Source organism: Leguminivora glycinivorella, chromosome 6, assembly GCF_023078275.1.
Source record: "Leguminivora glycinivorella isolate SPB_JAAS2020 chromosome 6, LegGlyc_1.1, whole genome shotgun sequence".
Classification (NCBI taxonomy): Eukaryota; Metazoa; Arthropoda; class Insecta; order Lepidoptera; family Tortricidae; genus Leguminivora; species Leguminivora glycinivorella.
Window position 1 is genome coordinate 6,688,759 of NC_062976.1, and position 16,442 is coordinate 6,705,200.

General features: G+C 39.4%; 1 protein-coding gene across 1 annotated transcript; it reads right to left on the minus strand.

The window, feature by feature from the left end:
• Window positions 1-148: 148 nt before the first annotated feature.
• LOC125227375 (prolactin regulatory element-binding protein) lies at window positions 149-14,131 on the minus strand. Its single transcript, XM_048131679.1, is given in 7 exon segments — window positions 149-378; window positions 909-1,068; window positions 7,712-7,955; window positions 8,810-8,967; window positions 10,070-10,223; window positions 13,301-13,656; window positions 13,811-14,131. Coding segments are annotated over 7 exon segments (1,293 nt in total). The 5' UTR covers window positions 13,946-14,131; the 3' UTR covers window positions 149-292.
• Window positions 14,132-16,442: the final 2,311 nt, after the last annotated feature.

The following is a 16,442-nucleotide window of genomic DNA, read 5'->3' on the forward strand; positions in this document are numbered from 1 at the left end:
AGAAATTAAAAAGGTGGCAATATCGTCATGTCGTCTCGTTTATCACACATTGATAAGAAAGGGATGAAATGGAATTGCAATATGCAAATTCCATTTCATCCCTTTCTTGTCAATTGAACCTAGGGTAAATAATACACATTAGTTTGGTGTTGCAAGATTGCACTTCATTTAATTCAATTGATCCTATTAAATACATACATTTTACTATGTATATGAGCTTTTTATACGACGTAAATTAAATACTAACATAACCCCATGATACTTACAATACTTTATTGAAGTAATATAATTATTAAATACCTAAATACGAACATAATGTGAACGTACAGAACAGGACGAAAACTATCAGAACGATGGCGACCCAGGCGGGCATAATACCTGAAAAAGAAAATGTTGTGTTATTGTTATACTCCTACACAAACAGTAAGTATAACTCCATAGAAACCAGTGACTACCTTATTGTTTTTTGTTTAGCTTCCTATATTTCGACGCAGTTATATGCATCAAGGTCACCAGTAACTGATCATTCCAAACTCGATACTGGTAATATAAATCGGCTGGCATGTCCAATCTCCTACCTTCCTACATCTGTGGGTGTCACCACACCTTGGACAATGGCGATCAAATATAATGAAAGAAGTGCGTTCCTACGCACAGTGTAGGCGAACGCGTACCATGCTTGTTTGAATCAGATATGACTACTGATGTGCCGACGGAAAGTTTCTGAAATTTTCACATAGGAAAACTTTGGAAACTTTCCATACTTTGTAAGGGAATTTAAATTTATGAAATGGAACGTTTTCGGAGTTTTCCTATGTAAAAATTTCAGAATTTTGTAAACTTTCCGTCGGCACATCAGTAACCTCGAGCGGGCGGGCAGCAGGGAGTGTAGTGGTAGTGGGACTCACTCGGGTAGGGCAGGCTGTGCACGGCGAGGCAGTTGTCGACGGAGATGGAGAGCAGCGCGGCCTCGGCGCCGCTGGTGACGGGCGGCCCGAAGGCGCGCGTGGGCAGGAACTCCAGCCCCGTCACGAACATGCGGTGCGCGCGCGGCACGTGCACCACTCGCTGCAAACACATCATATCCATTCGATAATGTTAAATACTTCAATAAAAAAATCCTTGAGCTTACCGTGACACTAGGTCAATCTGTGTGAGAATGTCCAAAAATAAATAAAAACGGTAAAAATTTCCTACTAATAAATTTAAAAACCTAAGTAGATAAAACGGATGATCTAACAGTTTGCGTTGAGAGACTTGAGTATAGTCACCGGTATTGCCGTCGCACAAAAAAAAGGAATATCTAACACAATCTTATTTCTAGAGCCATAAAGCGTGGCAGATATTTATACAACCTTTTTTTTATTCGACGACCGGTCTGGCTCAGTCGGTAGTGACCCTGTCTGCTAAGCCGCAGTCCTGGGTTCGAATCCCGGTAAGGGCATTTATTTATGATAGCTCTCTAGACGCCAATGAGATCGGACGTGTTAATTACGATTTTTAATTATTCGCGAGCATAATCTTGCATTCCCGTGCGTTATCTGGGTCAATACTCGGCCATCGCGTTTTCGTAGTTGCATTAAGACAATGCCGAAGTAAGAAAAGTGATTAAAATGTCGGAGAATAGTCCATTTAATCGGAGTGGACTAACGCCTCGTAGCCCGCCCTCAACCCCCACGCCGCAGCCTATCCCGCCAGTGCCCGCGCCCGCAATTATGAAAGAGGATGAAGCCCCCGAAGAGCCTCCGAAGGTCATCGCCACGAGTGATATCAAATCTTGGCTTAGAAAAATAGAATTAAGCCTGCAGGACATCAACCAAACAGCTTCGGAAGGTAAGCTAAACATTGACCAGAAGCTCAGAATTAGCTCTATGTGTCGCAACGTGACTCATTACGCCTCACAAATGGCAATTGAGTACCAATCTCTAAAAGCCCATGCAACCCAAGCCTACCAGTCGCGTCAAGCACACCAAGAAAAAACGGATCTAGTGCAACGCATCCAAGACCTACAGAGGACGATAGAGGAATCCAGCCGACCAGCTCATGGCCCAGTTTCTTTTGCCGATGCCCTGAAAAAACCTGGAATGAGGTATGTCCAACCGCCTAATATAAACTCAGTCGCAATTTACCCTGTGGACAGATTGAAGTCGAGCGAGGAGACAAAATCCCTTGTCCAAAAAATCATCCGGCCTGACGAAATGAAACTGCACGTGAGAGGACTACGCAAAATAAAAAATGGTGGGGTAGTGATAAGCACTGATTCAAAAGAAGACATCCTAAAATTGAAACAGTCATCACAGCTTACGACCTCTGGACTGACCGTTGACGAGCCATTAAAACGCAAGCCCAGAATTGTTATAATTGGAGTTCCATCGGAAATGCACGAAAACGATGTCCTGAAGTGCATTTTCAAACAAAACTTAGTCGATAAGGTACAGGACTGGACGCTCGAGAAATTTATGACCGCCACGAGACTTAGTCACAAATCCGGGAAAAAAGATTCCGAGTCCTGTAATTACATAATTGAGGTTCCTGGAGTGATCCGCAAGGCCCTAATTAAAAATAACAGAGTTTTTGTGAATTGGTCATCGTGTCCTGTGAGAGATTTTACATTGGTAACCCGCTGCTTTAAATGCCAGCTCTACAACCATGCGGCAAAGACCTGTAAAATGGAGTGCAACATCTGCGGACATTGCGGCGAAGCGGGGCACACAATCAAAGAATGCCCAAAAAAGGACACACCTCCGAAGTGTGCAACCTGCTCGCACTTCAGGAAACCGAGCGACCACCAAACAGGCGACCCCGATTGCCCAGCGAGACAAATGGCCGAGAAAAGGTTTATAAACTCTATAGACTATGAGGGCGCCTGAGAGCGTCACTTTTAACTTATTTTTAGCACTTTTTGTTAAATTAGCTTATTCTAAACATGAATAATAGGATATTGTCTGACCTAGATAATTTTTCTGTATCAGAGTCTAAAATATGCGATGTCGACACTTGCAAACAACATATTCGTCTCTGCCGGAACCCACTAACGATTTTAACTCAAAATATTCGCAGTATTTCAAAGAATTTTGATAATTTTACTGTATTTCTACAAAGACTCGATATTACATGTGACATCATTGTATTAACGGAATGTTGGCTCAGTCCGCACAGTAACCTACCGGATATGCCAGGTTACACAACATACAGCAGCAAGGTAAATTATAATCAAAATGACGGTGTAGTTGTCTATACAAAAAATAATTTAAAGATCACAGTTGAGGAACCCGTTCTGCTAGATTGCAACCGACTTTTAATTAAAATTGGATCAGAAACTGCAATACTAGCCTTATATAGACCACCATCCTTCAGAAATATCAACAATTTTATCGAGTCTCTAGATGAAAATTTAAGTACATTAACGTCCTTTAAAAATATAATATTGATAGGCGATATAAACATCAACATTCTAAATGAAAATGGAGAAACGACTTCAACAGCCCAGAGCTACCTTAACCTGTGCTCTTTTCATGGTTTACTCCCAGCTCACACGTTTCCTACGCATCACAGCGGATCCTGCTTAGACCATACTATAGTAAAATCGAATTTCTCAGCTTTAGCAATTGTAACTAACTCTACAGTAACTGATCACAGTGCTGCTCTACTAACCCTCTATTATAAGTCACGTAATGCATGCAAGCGGCCGCAATTTGTCACTAAATTAAATATAAACAAACTGGAGGATGATTTGCGACATATTGACTTTGACCCTGTTTACAATTCTGCTGATGCAGAAAATAGCATGTTGTACTTTATTAAAAATGTGCAACAAGCTATATTACTTAACACTAAAAAAACACGTATAAATAGTAAGAATTTCAACATAAAACCGTGGATTACCCCAGGACTTCTTCGATCTATGAGACACAGGGATAAATTACATTTGAAAGCCAAAGCGCACCCGGAAAACCTTATATTACAAATATCGTATAAAAGATATCGTAATTTTTGTAACAACCTACTAAAAAAGGTAAAAGCCAATTACGACAAAACACAGCTGGAAACTGCAGGAAAAAACAGTAAACTAGTATGGAAATATATTAAAAACGTAACATATACAGCAAAACAACGTGAGTCATCGGCATGCTTGTTGCAAACAGGCTCGTCAGAGTTTTCGGCTGCTAATTACGCAAACGAGTTCTTCGTAAATATAGGAAAAAATCTAGCAGAAAAAGTCCAAGGCCCGTTTCCGTCCACCACACACTCCCACTCGAGTACAAATAAATCCTCTAACTCTTTCGTGTTGTTAAACACGGATGAGGCTGAAGTTGAAAGGATTATCATGAGCCTGAAAAACGATAGCGCAGTTGGTTGGGATGGCATATCGAATAAAATACTAAAATGATTCAGACACATCCTAGTCCCCCCATTAGCGTTCATTTTTCAAATGTGCATCTCTGAAGGAATTTTTCCTAAATGTCTAAAAAAGTCCATTATAATTCCGGTTCATAAATCTGGTAGCAAATCTCAAGTGACCAATTACAGACCCATCTCCATTTTACCGGCCACATCTAAAATTCTGGAAAAAATTATTAATAATAGACTTGTTCAATACCTAGAGAAGCAGACTCTATTAGCAAAGACGCAATTTGGCTTTAGAGCCAATTTATCAACCGCAGATGCTGTACACGAACTAACGGACTACTTAGTTCAGGAACTAGATAAGGGTAATAAGACAATCGGTATCTTCTTGGACCTTGCAAAAGCATTTGACACCGTTTCTACTGCAATCTTACTGCACAAGCTTGAATTACTTGGTATAAGGGGCACTCAAAACAAATTAATCGCGAGCTACTTAGACGAAAGAACCCAATGTGTAAAAATAGATAACATGATCAGCTCCGACTTAAAAAACACAGCTTTTGGTTTACCACAAGGAAGCGTTTTGGCCTCTACCCTATTTTTGGTTTATATTAATGACTTATGCAATCTAAACTTAGACTGTGGCAAAATTATTTCATACGCAGATGATACTGCCCTACTTTTTTCCGCAAAGTCAACAAATGAGGTACACGAACATGCCCAGCACGGATTTAATATTGTAACTAACTGGCTAAAACTTCACCTACTAACATTGAACTCTGACAAAACGAATTTTATAAGTTTTGCCATGCGGAAATCCTACCCAATTCCCAATAATCTAAAACTGTACGCACATACTTGTGAGGATACGACAAACAACCATTGTTTATGCCCGTCGATAGCCTGTACAGATAAAATTAAGTATCTAGGAGTGATGATTGATGAAACCCTATCTTTTAAAAATCATATTGAAGTACTGTGTAATAGAGTTAGGAAATTAATTTATGTATTCAAGAAACTTCGTTCTATCAGTGATCACAACTTAATCAAACAAGTTTACTTTGCCCTGTGTCAATCGATACTAACATATTGCATTTCATCTTGGGGTGGCACAGCTAAAACTACTCTACTAAACTTAGAAAGAGCCCAGCGAGCGGTGCTAAAAGTAGCTACTTCCCGACCTTTTTTATACCCTACAGATCTTCTTTATCAATCATGTCAAGTACTAACTGTTCGTCAATTGTTTATTTTAAGCGCAACATTAAAGCAGCATGGCCGAATATCCTTCAACACAGATTATAATAACAAAAGGCGGAAAGATATGGTTTGTATTCAAACCGTACATAGAAAACACGTTTTCTCGTCTAGATTTTTCGTCTTTCTGGGGCCGTTTCTATACAACAGGTTAAATGCAAAATTAGACTTATATCCACTTAGCTATGTTTGTTGTAAAAGTGCTCTACGACGAGGCCTGCAAAATATGACGTACGATGATACAGAAAAGTTACTTATGGTCGTAAAATAATTACCTATTGATTATACAATGAATATATATGTAATGTAATAGTTCGGAACCTACGAAAATAAGTCTTGTGTTTATTTTCTTATAAGTTTTATTTTAGTGAACAATTAAAAATAAATCACTAATTTAGTCCTTCCTCTGCCTGAAACACAGGAACTATCCTAGCTCAGGCATTTGTATGAATCATCTCTTATATGTATAACAATTCTTAGCCTTTAAGAACAATCACTGTACAATTATGTTTTTATTAATAAATTATTTGTATTTGTATTTGTATTTGTATTTGTGTGACGAGCACAGATATTTGTTCCCGAGTCATGGATGTTTTCTATGTATATAAGTATGTATTTATCTATTTAAGTATGTATATCGTCGCTTAGCACCCATAGTACAAGCTTTGCTTAGTTTGGGGCTAGGTTTATCTGTGTAAGGTGTCCCCAATATTTATTTATGCGATGTTATTACCTGTCACTACTCGTGCAATATACTTTATATAGGTAGGTATATTAAAGGGGCACAAAAATATCCGTTTACGATGTCCGAAACTCGCCATAGTGCATAGGTGAAACCCTAGAGTCACAAACTAAACTGTAAACTGAACGCTACGTAGATATCCACAGAGCCACTGAACATGGTCCCAACGTCCAAGAATCAGCCATCATCCCTCACAGCCAGCGCGCTTAGTGACTCGTTCACTATGACAGTCCTCCGAAACTCCCCATTGGTAAAATTCTTTTTTTTTTTTTTTTATTAGCCTACTGTAGTGTCCCACTGCTGGGCAAAGGCCTCCCCTCGCTTCTTCCACTCAACCCTGTCATGTGCGTAATTTTGCCAGCTTGGATAAAATGCGTTCAAGTCGTCCCGCCATCTCTTTTTCGGTCTGCCTGAACCCCGGCCTGCACCCTCCACGGTGTTCCGTGGGTCCCACTCGGTAACCATTTTGGCCCACCGTTCGTTATCAATACGTCTATTGACTTCTATGATTTGCCTGTTTTCGAAGGAAGCTATCTGGCCCAAGTAAATGTACTCATCAACATACTGTATATCCTGCCCATCTACCGTGACCCCATGTTTTGCCCGATTGGTCATTAACTTAGTTTTTGCTCTGTTCATTGTGAGTCCAACTTCAAGGCTCGCTGTGCTGAGATCTTGGAGCATGTGTTGCAATTGAGATGCTGTATGGGAAAAGAGGACAATGTCATCGGCAAAACGCAGGTTAGTTAACCGTTTATTACCGACAACAATGCCCGAACCCTCCCAAGAGACCGCCAGCTTTTTAAAAATCTCCTCCAAGCAACTGGTGAACAGTTTAGGAGACAGCGGGTCACCTTGTTTAACGCCTTTCTTTATTTTAAAAATAGGACCAGGTGCGTGCAATTTAATGGCTGCCGTGCTATTATTATAAATCGTTTCAACAAGTTCAACGTACCTTGGATCTATACCTTGGTTGTGCATGGCGGAAATTATAGCGGAGTGTTTGATGCTGTCAAAGGCTTTGCTATAGTCTACAAAAGCAAGATATAGAGGCACGTTGAACTCGTTGGACTTTTCTATTAATTGGTTTATAGTATGGAGGTGGTCTGTTGTTGAAAAACTCGGACGGAAACCGGCTTGATCTGGTGGCTGATGTTTATCCAGCAGTGGGGCAATTCTGTTCTCTATGACTTTTATAAATAATTTGTAGATATGAGAGGTTAAACTAATGGGCCTGTAATTATTGATGTCTGACTTATCGCCTTTCTTGTGCAGAAGTACTATATTTGAGTGGCATAATTTGGAAGGGACTTTACCTAAGGGACAGGGGTGGTAAAATTCTAGAGTTGTATAAATACACAGACATACCTGCAAGCTGAATGCCACGTAGATATCCACAGAGCCACTGAACATGGTCCCAACGCCCACGAATCGGCCGTCATCCCTCACAGCTAAAGCACTCAGTGATTCATTCACTATCACAGTCTTCTGCAGCTCCCCATTGGCGGGGTCCCAGAGTTGAATAAGCCCTTTCTGTTTGCCGGAGCGCGCGAGGGGATTCGCGATCGTGAACATGCGGTATTCGTTCTTTTTGTCTTCTATGGGACCGAATCTGTAACGAACAAAAACTATTTACATACTGTGAAAACAAAAAATATCAGTATCTGTCCACAAGTGAAATGAAGTCACACCACAAAGTCCTTCACTCCCTGTTTCCCATGTCACAACATTTCACATTTTCCGTACCCCCACCCTCCCCGTACAGGTGTAGGGCATTAAGGTTTTCTATCGTAATTGCTCGGAAACATTTTCATCTGTAAACGGTTGACTTAATTAGTGAAATGAAATGAAATATTTTATTGTGTGTTGAGTTTAGGTTACAATGGTTGCAGGTCTAATACTTAGCTCATAATGTTATCCTCCAAACCCTACCACGCTGAAGCACTCCCTTAGACATTAAGAATTATCTTGAGCATTGCCGACATTAGTCTTCTTTTTAAGTCACAAAATTAAGCGAGAGGTAATCGTGGTCCTCAAAGTATGACAGATACTAAGGTCCAGTTGCATCAACCACATTTGACAGACACATCATCGTCACGCAGCAGACGTCTATGGAACTTCCCATACAATAAAATTTAACGAACGCTTTAACGGAGACAGACGGTTTGGTGCAACCGGCCCTAAGTCGTATACTAGGTGTTACACGTACCGACACCGGCGGAACAGGTATACTTGCTGCCGTAGGGCGGCTGGCAGGTGACAGCGGCAGGCCGTGGGCCAGCCCGTCCGTGCCGTCACACGGACTGAAGTCTAGTCGTCGTGCTAGGAGTACTAGGCTACTAGGGGCCACTTGCACCAACGAAAATGGAGGGTTAACCCTCCATTTTATATGGAATTTGACAGATTAACAGCCCACTAACCTTGAGTTAAGTGGTTGGTGCAAGTGGCCCTAGGTGTTGTACTCACCGACACCGGCGGAACAGGTACTTGCTGCCGTTGGGCGGCTGGCAGGTGACGGACAGGCGCGGCGGCGCGCGGCGCGCCGTGTGCCACAGGTGCGCCAGCCCGTCCTTGCCGATGCTCGCCAGTGTGGAGTCGCACGGGCTGAAGTCTAGGTCGTCCAACTGTAAAAATAAATGTCTCATTATTGTACAGCCGATGCAAGAAATGGTTATGTTTGATTAAAACTTACTTTGCCAGCAAGTTAACCGACGAAAAAATCTCGATCGGTTTACAAGCTTGGAGATTTGGTTAAGATAAGTTTAAGGCAGGAGTGCACGATCATATTTGGCGTGCCGCGGGGCGGGGCGGGGCGTGCGGCGTGCATATCAAACAATTGAAGCTCATACAGGTGTCCAGCCACGCCACGACATTGGCATAAAATGTCGCGACAGCGGTGAGCGGCGGCCATACATTGGAGCGAACACAGCGATGGGACTTTTCATTCGCACGTATGGCTGCCGCTCACAGCTGTGAGCGCAGACCAATGTCGAATGAAAAGTCCCATCGGTGTCTCGACTCTGCATAAAATGTCGCATGCTTTCCCGCCCCGCCGAACAATTGGCTTCGAACCTTTACACTAAGAGTTCCAAATTCAAAAATAAAACGACTGTTTCGTCACCGTAGTGTGTGCGTCCTACTCGAAGAGCAGTTGCATTCCTGGAAAGCTCCAGACCCGCACCTTGCAGTCGGCGCCATCCGTCGCCAGCAGTTTGCCGTTGTGGCTGATGCGTACTACCCTGTACAGTCTTTACAATATTTACTCCATACCTCTTTAGTGTGTGCGTCCAGCTCGAACAACAGTTGCATTGCTGGAAAGCTCCAGACCCGCACCTTGCAGTCGGCGCCATCCGTCGCCAGCAGTTTTCCGTTGTGGCTGATGCGTACTACCCTGTACAGTCTTTACAATATTTACTCCATACCTCTTTAGTGTGTGCGTCCAGCTCGAACAACAGTTGCATTGCTGGAAAGCTCCAGACCCGCACCTTGCAGTCGGCGCCATCCGTCGCCAGCAGTTTTCCGTTGTGGCTGATGCGTACTACCCTGTACAGTCTTTACAATATTTACTCCATACCTCTTTAGTGTGTGCGTCCAGCTCGAACAACAGTTGCATTGCTGGAAAGCTCCAGACCCGCACCTTGCAGTCGGCGCCATCCGTCGCCAGCAGTTTTCCGTTGTGGCTGATGCGTACTACCCTGTACAGTCTTTACAATATTTACTCCATACCTCTTTAGTGTGTGCGTCCAGCTCGAACAACAGTTGCATTGCTGGAAAGCTCCAGACCCGCACCTTGCAGTCGGCGCCGCCCGTCGCCAGTAGTTTTCCATTGTGGCTGATGCGGACTACCCTCTGTAGCGGATCGAGCTACAATAAAGTAATTCTTATTACTTAAACCGTAAACCTTAAGTTACAGCCATAGACAATGTATTAAGACGAATAAAGTTTGAGCTTGTCCGGAAGTACGAATGTAACTGTTGTTGTGTTTAATCAGACTCCAGTATGCAGTCCACCTTGCTTGGAAGTTAGGTGACCAGTATCATGAAAAATTACAGTTAGAGTGTTAACTCTATACAATTGTGTATTAGCTCAAAAGGCTGGACTTGACAGAATGAAGGTTTGAGTATTAAAAGTTTCATTTGATTCATTTAAAATTTTACTTAAACAAGTAAAATCTTAGGCCATTTACACAAATCGCCCCAGAGATATACCCAAATAGATTTTTTATTACCTCCTATAACATTTCATTACTTTCATTTGTTCACATTTTTACTCGCAAAAAAACGTGCATCATAAGTAAAAGTAGACTCATGGCATGCTAAAACTGAATGCAAAACAGTTCAAACGCACATTAGCATGACTTCAGAATGGGCATAGCTTTCTAATCTTACTTCATTGTTTGTTTCAATGAATAGCTCATGTGTATGTGTTTGGTTTTAGGTTTGTTTTATGAGACAAACTCATTGTTGGATGCCTGATGACAGAATGTATGACAATTTGAATGTGCTTACTGCTGTTCACTGTGTAAAACATATTATGGTCAATTAATTATCAGATGTAAAATGTAATTTTTCAGTACATATGTGTGTTTTTCCGCAGTAGTTCGCAAAGTAGGACATTTCTTGTCAGGTTGAAATTCCAGAGGGCCATATGTACGTACTGAAAAACGTCCCTTCGGTCGTGTTTAAATTTATGATCCTCTTTACCGCACTTGTAACGTAATGTACTATTTCAAACATTCTTTTAATCACTGTTAGTTAATGCAATAAGTTAAATGTTTTGTTTTCGAAGCGCGCAGTTGTTTTATCCGATAAACAAAGGATGTATGAAATGCCAATGTGCTTACCTACCGCTGTTTACTGAGCAAAACAAGTATACGGTCAATAAATTATTTGATAGAAAATGTAATATTTCCTACATTCAGTTAATCCCATGCTGTCAACGCTGTGATGATCGCATAAACCATAACATAATCGCGTCATTAATAACATAAGTAGTTTACTTAATGGTAACTAGTAATAAGTGTCACAGTTATCCCGGTAAGGGCATTTATTTGTGTCATGAGCACAGATATTTGTTCCTGAGTCATGGATGTTTTCTATGTATACACCGTGTTTCACTTAACACTAAAAACCTGAAAACAGTTTGTTCAGAATCGAGAGTAGAATCGATTGAGCTATATCTTGATGGGGGTAATATTTTTATTTAAATTAGTATTATTAGTTATTTTTTACGTGCCCATTCTATTGTACTCGTAATACAACATTGTGTATATCGCATTGCTAGAGGTTGTTTACCTTTTTCAGTATTTAGGGGTATTAATACTGGCCGGTTACTTGGACGATTATTTTTTCCGCTACTAGTTTGACGTTGTTTGTCAGTTTAATCTTAATTTTTATCATAAGTCATAACAAATTGAACTCGTACCTAATTACAACCTTGTCATTTTGAATATTGAGTTTATTTGCTTACTGCGATTACCTGTCCAATTTGAAGTTTTCTGTGACAAAGCTTTAAAGTGTTTTACAGTGACATCTTAGCTGTCTATTGGTAAACCTTATGTCGTTGCAGTAACGTACACAAATAAATAGTCTTATGGTTTATGATGGTAGTTAGCAATTATTTCATTGAGTGTAGAGCTAAAAGTCAAGTAGAGCTGTACAGAAAATTAAAAATTCAATTAAAAAAAAAGTAACGATCAGATTAAAAGATGAATACTCTAGATGAGTTTAAAAAAATAAAAATCAGTTGGGGGGTCTGAGGTTTTGAGTGATACCGGAAACACCGTGTATAAGTGTTTGTATATTATATATATCTTTGTCTGAGTACCTGCAACACAAGCCTACTTGAGCTTACCGTGGGACTCAGTCAATCTGTGTAAGAATGTCCCATAATATTTATTACTAGAAATGTATAAAAAATAGCATAAAGAAAATTTTAAATGTAGGTGCTTTCTAAAGTCTATACATAGACACTTAGAACTTAATAATAGGTTTTAACCAGAACCTTATTATATAATTATAATAAATTAATGAGTTCTATTCTAAGCATAATGCCAACAGTAAATAGGTATAATAATTCACTTAGTAATTCTAATTAATGTGGACATTAACAATAATAGCCTGTGATTATGAAAATCACATTTTTTGTTGGATAAATATGAATTTTAGTATATTTGGTACTTTGGCTGTCACAATATATTCTATGCTAATTGTACTAAATAGCTTAAACAAGCCTTTGGTATTGTAGAAGTTTAATCTTCATGGACGGCTAGTGACGTCATCTGTCATAGACCAAAGGAAACAAAATGACTATGCGTATGATATAGCATACATGTCCACAAACGTGTTAATCTAGCTTGTTTACTAGGAAAGTAGGAGGCAGGAAGTGCCTATGCCTATTAGGCTACACTTTGTGAAATGACTACTCTGTGGTCGCAGTCTGATACATGTCACAGTAGTAGTGTACTAAATATGTTCATTCATGCAGCTCATTTATGTAGCTCTTCCATCATTCAGTTATTGTGCATATAAGAGAGGGCAATAACAAAGCTGCAATATTAGAATAGTCAAGGATAATTGAGTTTATTAATAACATTGTGCCTGTGTGGTGACGGGTTAAGAATTTCACCACCCCCTTTCTTCCCGTGGGTGTCGTAGAAGGCGACTATGGGATATGGGTTAAATTAGAGAGGCTGGCAACCTGTCACTGCAATGTCACAGGTTTTCTTTCAACCCCTTATTTGCCAAGAGTGGCACTGAAGCTTTAGTAGTTTCATGTGTTCTGCCTACCCCTTTATGGGATACAGGCGTGATTGTATGTATGTATGTAATAACATTGTAATATTACTTCTGAAATTGATACCCTTAATCATCAAGTAAACAAAGTATAAAATATAATGGTGAAAATCAGGTATCATAAACATGAAGTATAATTACTAATGAAAATTAAATGTCTTACCCAAAATCTGTCTGCACACTATCACTGGGCCTTATTTCAAATGACATTCTCTTCTCCATTGTGTTACTGTTCTTGTCTGTTTTAGAAATGTTCTCATTCTCTGACACAGTTCGCCTTCTTCTGGGCCGAATGAGCCCATTTTCCGCACGAAAGCTTCCCCGCCGCATCTCTGCAGCATCCACCATGCGAATGTTTACCCGGTAGAGCTGGCAGTGACTCTCCTGGCCGGCCGTGAGGAAAGTGCGGTTGTCGGCCGTCCGCACGGCGCAAGTCATCACCACATTAGGACCTGTCTCATGCCTCATCACCTCCTCTGCCACAAACCTTGTCCCATTATGCGACAACTCGAAGATTTCCTACAAAAACATATCTCAATATAAGTGAATGTGAAGCTGTCAGCAGACACATGTAATTACAAAGACTCAGTTCAAGGATAACAGCGTTGACACGTAGTATCAGTCGATTTATCACAATTAGTTTAAATTTCGTAAACAAAGGTATAATACTCACGAATCCATTCGCGACGCCTGTATTGGAGGCTCCACCGCCACCGGCCACCAGAACATGCCGATTCGTCAATGTCTGAAGCGTGTAAAGTGGAAAATCCACTCGCGCAAGCAGACCGTCGCATCGATTCCGAGACATTTTAGCTTATAACATTTGTCTATCACAAATACCACAGTCGTGGGTTATAAATAACACTGTCTAGAACCCGAACAAAGCCGCATGAGTCCGCTTTTATTTATAACAACACTAAAATTAACGGTAATATGGAAAAAACAACCCGAATTCCACCACTAAACTTGATGAAATCCGCTTAGTTCCAACATGACAAAAGTCAAAATTGACAGAACGCGTTTACGGGTCTAGCTAAATACAGATGAGTCATCCAGTAAATAATTAAATTTGGTTATTAGAATTACCTAATAAATTATGGGATTACGATTTTCGAGAAGTTTGTTATCTTTTTTAACAGAATAAATTTATTTAGCAGTATAAGTTTGTAATTTATTTCTTTATGTTAGTTCTTAAAACTTCAGGCCACGTCATGTTTGACGTAAACTTCACCATGATGCAACGAAACGCAACCGGCCCGATTACCCACTTTCGCAATAAGCCGATTTTAAGTTACTTACTTCACTTATCATAACAAAGTTGAGTAACATTGATTAAAATAATTGAATTGTTTATTAGACTAATAGCAATAAGTACTGTATCGTTTTATTCAATCAAGTTTGTACTTTATGATATGAGCGGTAAGGTATTAAATTTAGCAAGACTTGCTGATTTAGTTCATATATTACCTAATGTCATCATTGTCATCAGGCCTATGCCAATGCCTTAACCACCCTGAACTTATCCTTTCTAATATTTCATTTATAATGGATTTATTTAACAAAGCATCTCGCTCATCTTCGATGTGATAATGGTCATCAACTCATCACCTGGGAGAACTAGTCAGCACGGGAAGCATGGTCGCGCGATAGACGATAAAATAGCAGGCCGTCCCTATCGCACTATTTGTAAGTGCGATAGGGACGGCCTGATATTTTATGGTCTATCGCGCGACCATGCTTCCCGTGCAGGACTAACAAAGTGGATTTTAGAAAAAAAAATACAAAAATTGCAAACAAACACTTTATTTCATATACGTCAAATCATTTCAGTACATAATAAATAGTTTCCTCGGTAAATTAAATATAATTTCAATTTCAATAAAATAAAACTGCTGCTAAACTTCATTTTATTAGCATTATCAAGCATTATTATAAATTGTTAGCACAGAAGGAAAGCAAACGAAACAAGTATCTTAAAAAATTAATTCACAGCAAATAAGTAACAATTGCATATATTATAATTATAAACATTTTCAAGAAACACGAAGATTCTGTGCCCTGTTCCTTAATGCTAAATTGATACTAGATAAAACGAAGTACAGCAGCCGAAGATTACGAACATAAACTAAATGCTTCATTTTTAAAATAATTGGATGTTCAACTATTTATATTGAGCTTGTTATTCTACTTTTCAGTTCTTCTACTATACTATAACTTTTACAGTTTTATTAAATAATAAATATTTCATCCTAGGAGATTTTACAAGTGTACTACTACTGTCGTAAAACTCGGAGATTTTAAGGCAATATTTCATTATTTATTGACTATTAACTAATCTAGGTGGCCGAATCTCCCATCGAATCAAGTCTACCTACTCTCAAGTGTTGATTTACATGTATCGATTTAGCAGTGTAATTATTATGAAAAATGAAAATATGGAATAAACTCAATTAGAGCAAAGATATACATTTCAATTGATGTTTGAAGTGAGAGATAAATGTATGTAGTGGAATGTTTATTTGTGCAATAACGTGTAAAACACTTTATTGCACAAAAAACATTCGACATCATATCTTTCCTAATATTAATGACTCTTTGCCTTAACTGTTAGTCATATTCATATTTAAATAAGAAATTAAATACATGTACACACCATTAATACTTATGGCCTAAAATTCTACTTGTACAACTACATGTAACATTTAATATTTTGCCTTTATAAGGCATTATTGAGGTTATAAAAATTGTGTTACTTAAAAGTAACTCATTACAGTCATCATTATTTAATTATTGGTATTGGTTATTCTCACAAATATGTGTACCTACATACCATTTACCTACTTCAGGGCGTTTTCCAAAATAAATCTCTGGACGTGTTTGGGCTCATTCTTCTCAGAATCTCAAGCTGATTCAATCCTGACGATAAAAAATGTGTCTTCATTTTCTTTTTCCTTTACGTCACGATTTTGGTATGAACTTACTACGAGCGTGACGTATTGGAAACTCGAATTTTGTAAACACGAAGAAAAAAAAATTTGGGACACATTTTTTATCGTCGGGATCGAATCAGCTCGTGATTCTGAGAAGAATGAGACCAAACACGTCCAGATCTGGTGAACTTCGATTTTCGAGATTTATTTTGGAAACACCCTTCTTCATTATTACGTTTCGTTTATATTTAAACCAGAATGTATGCAGGACTTACATGCAATGAAAGTTAGTATACCTATCTGCAAACTGTTTTGATCAGACGGGCAAGTACGGTAGTGTGATATGGCCTATCGCGTCAGTACGCACTGTGCGTC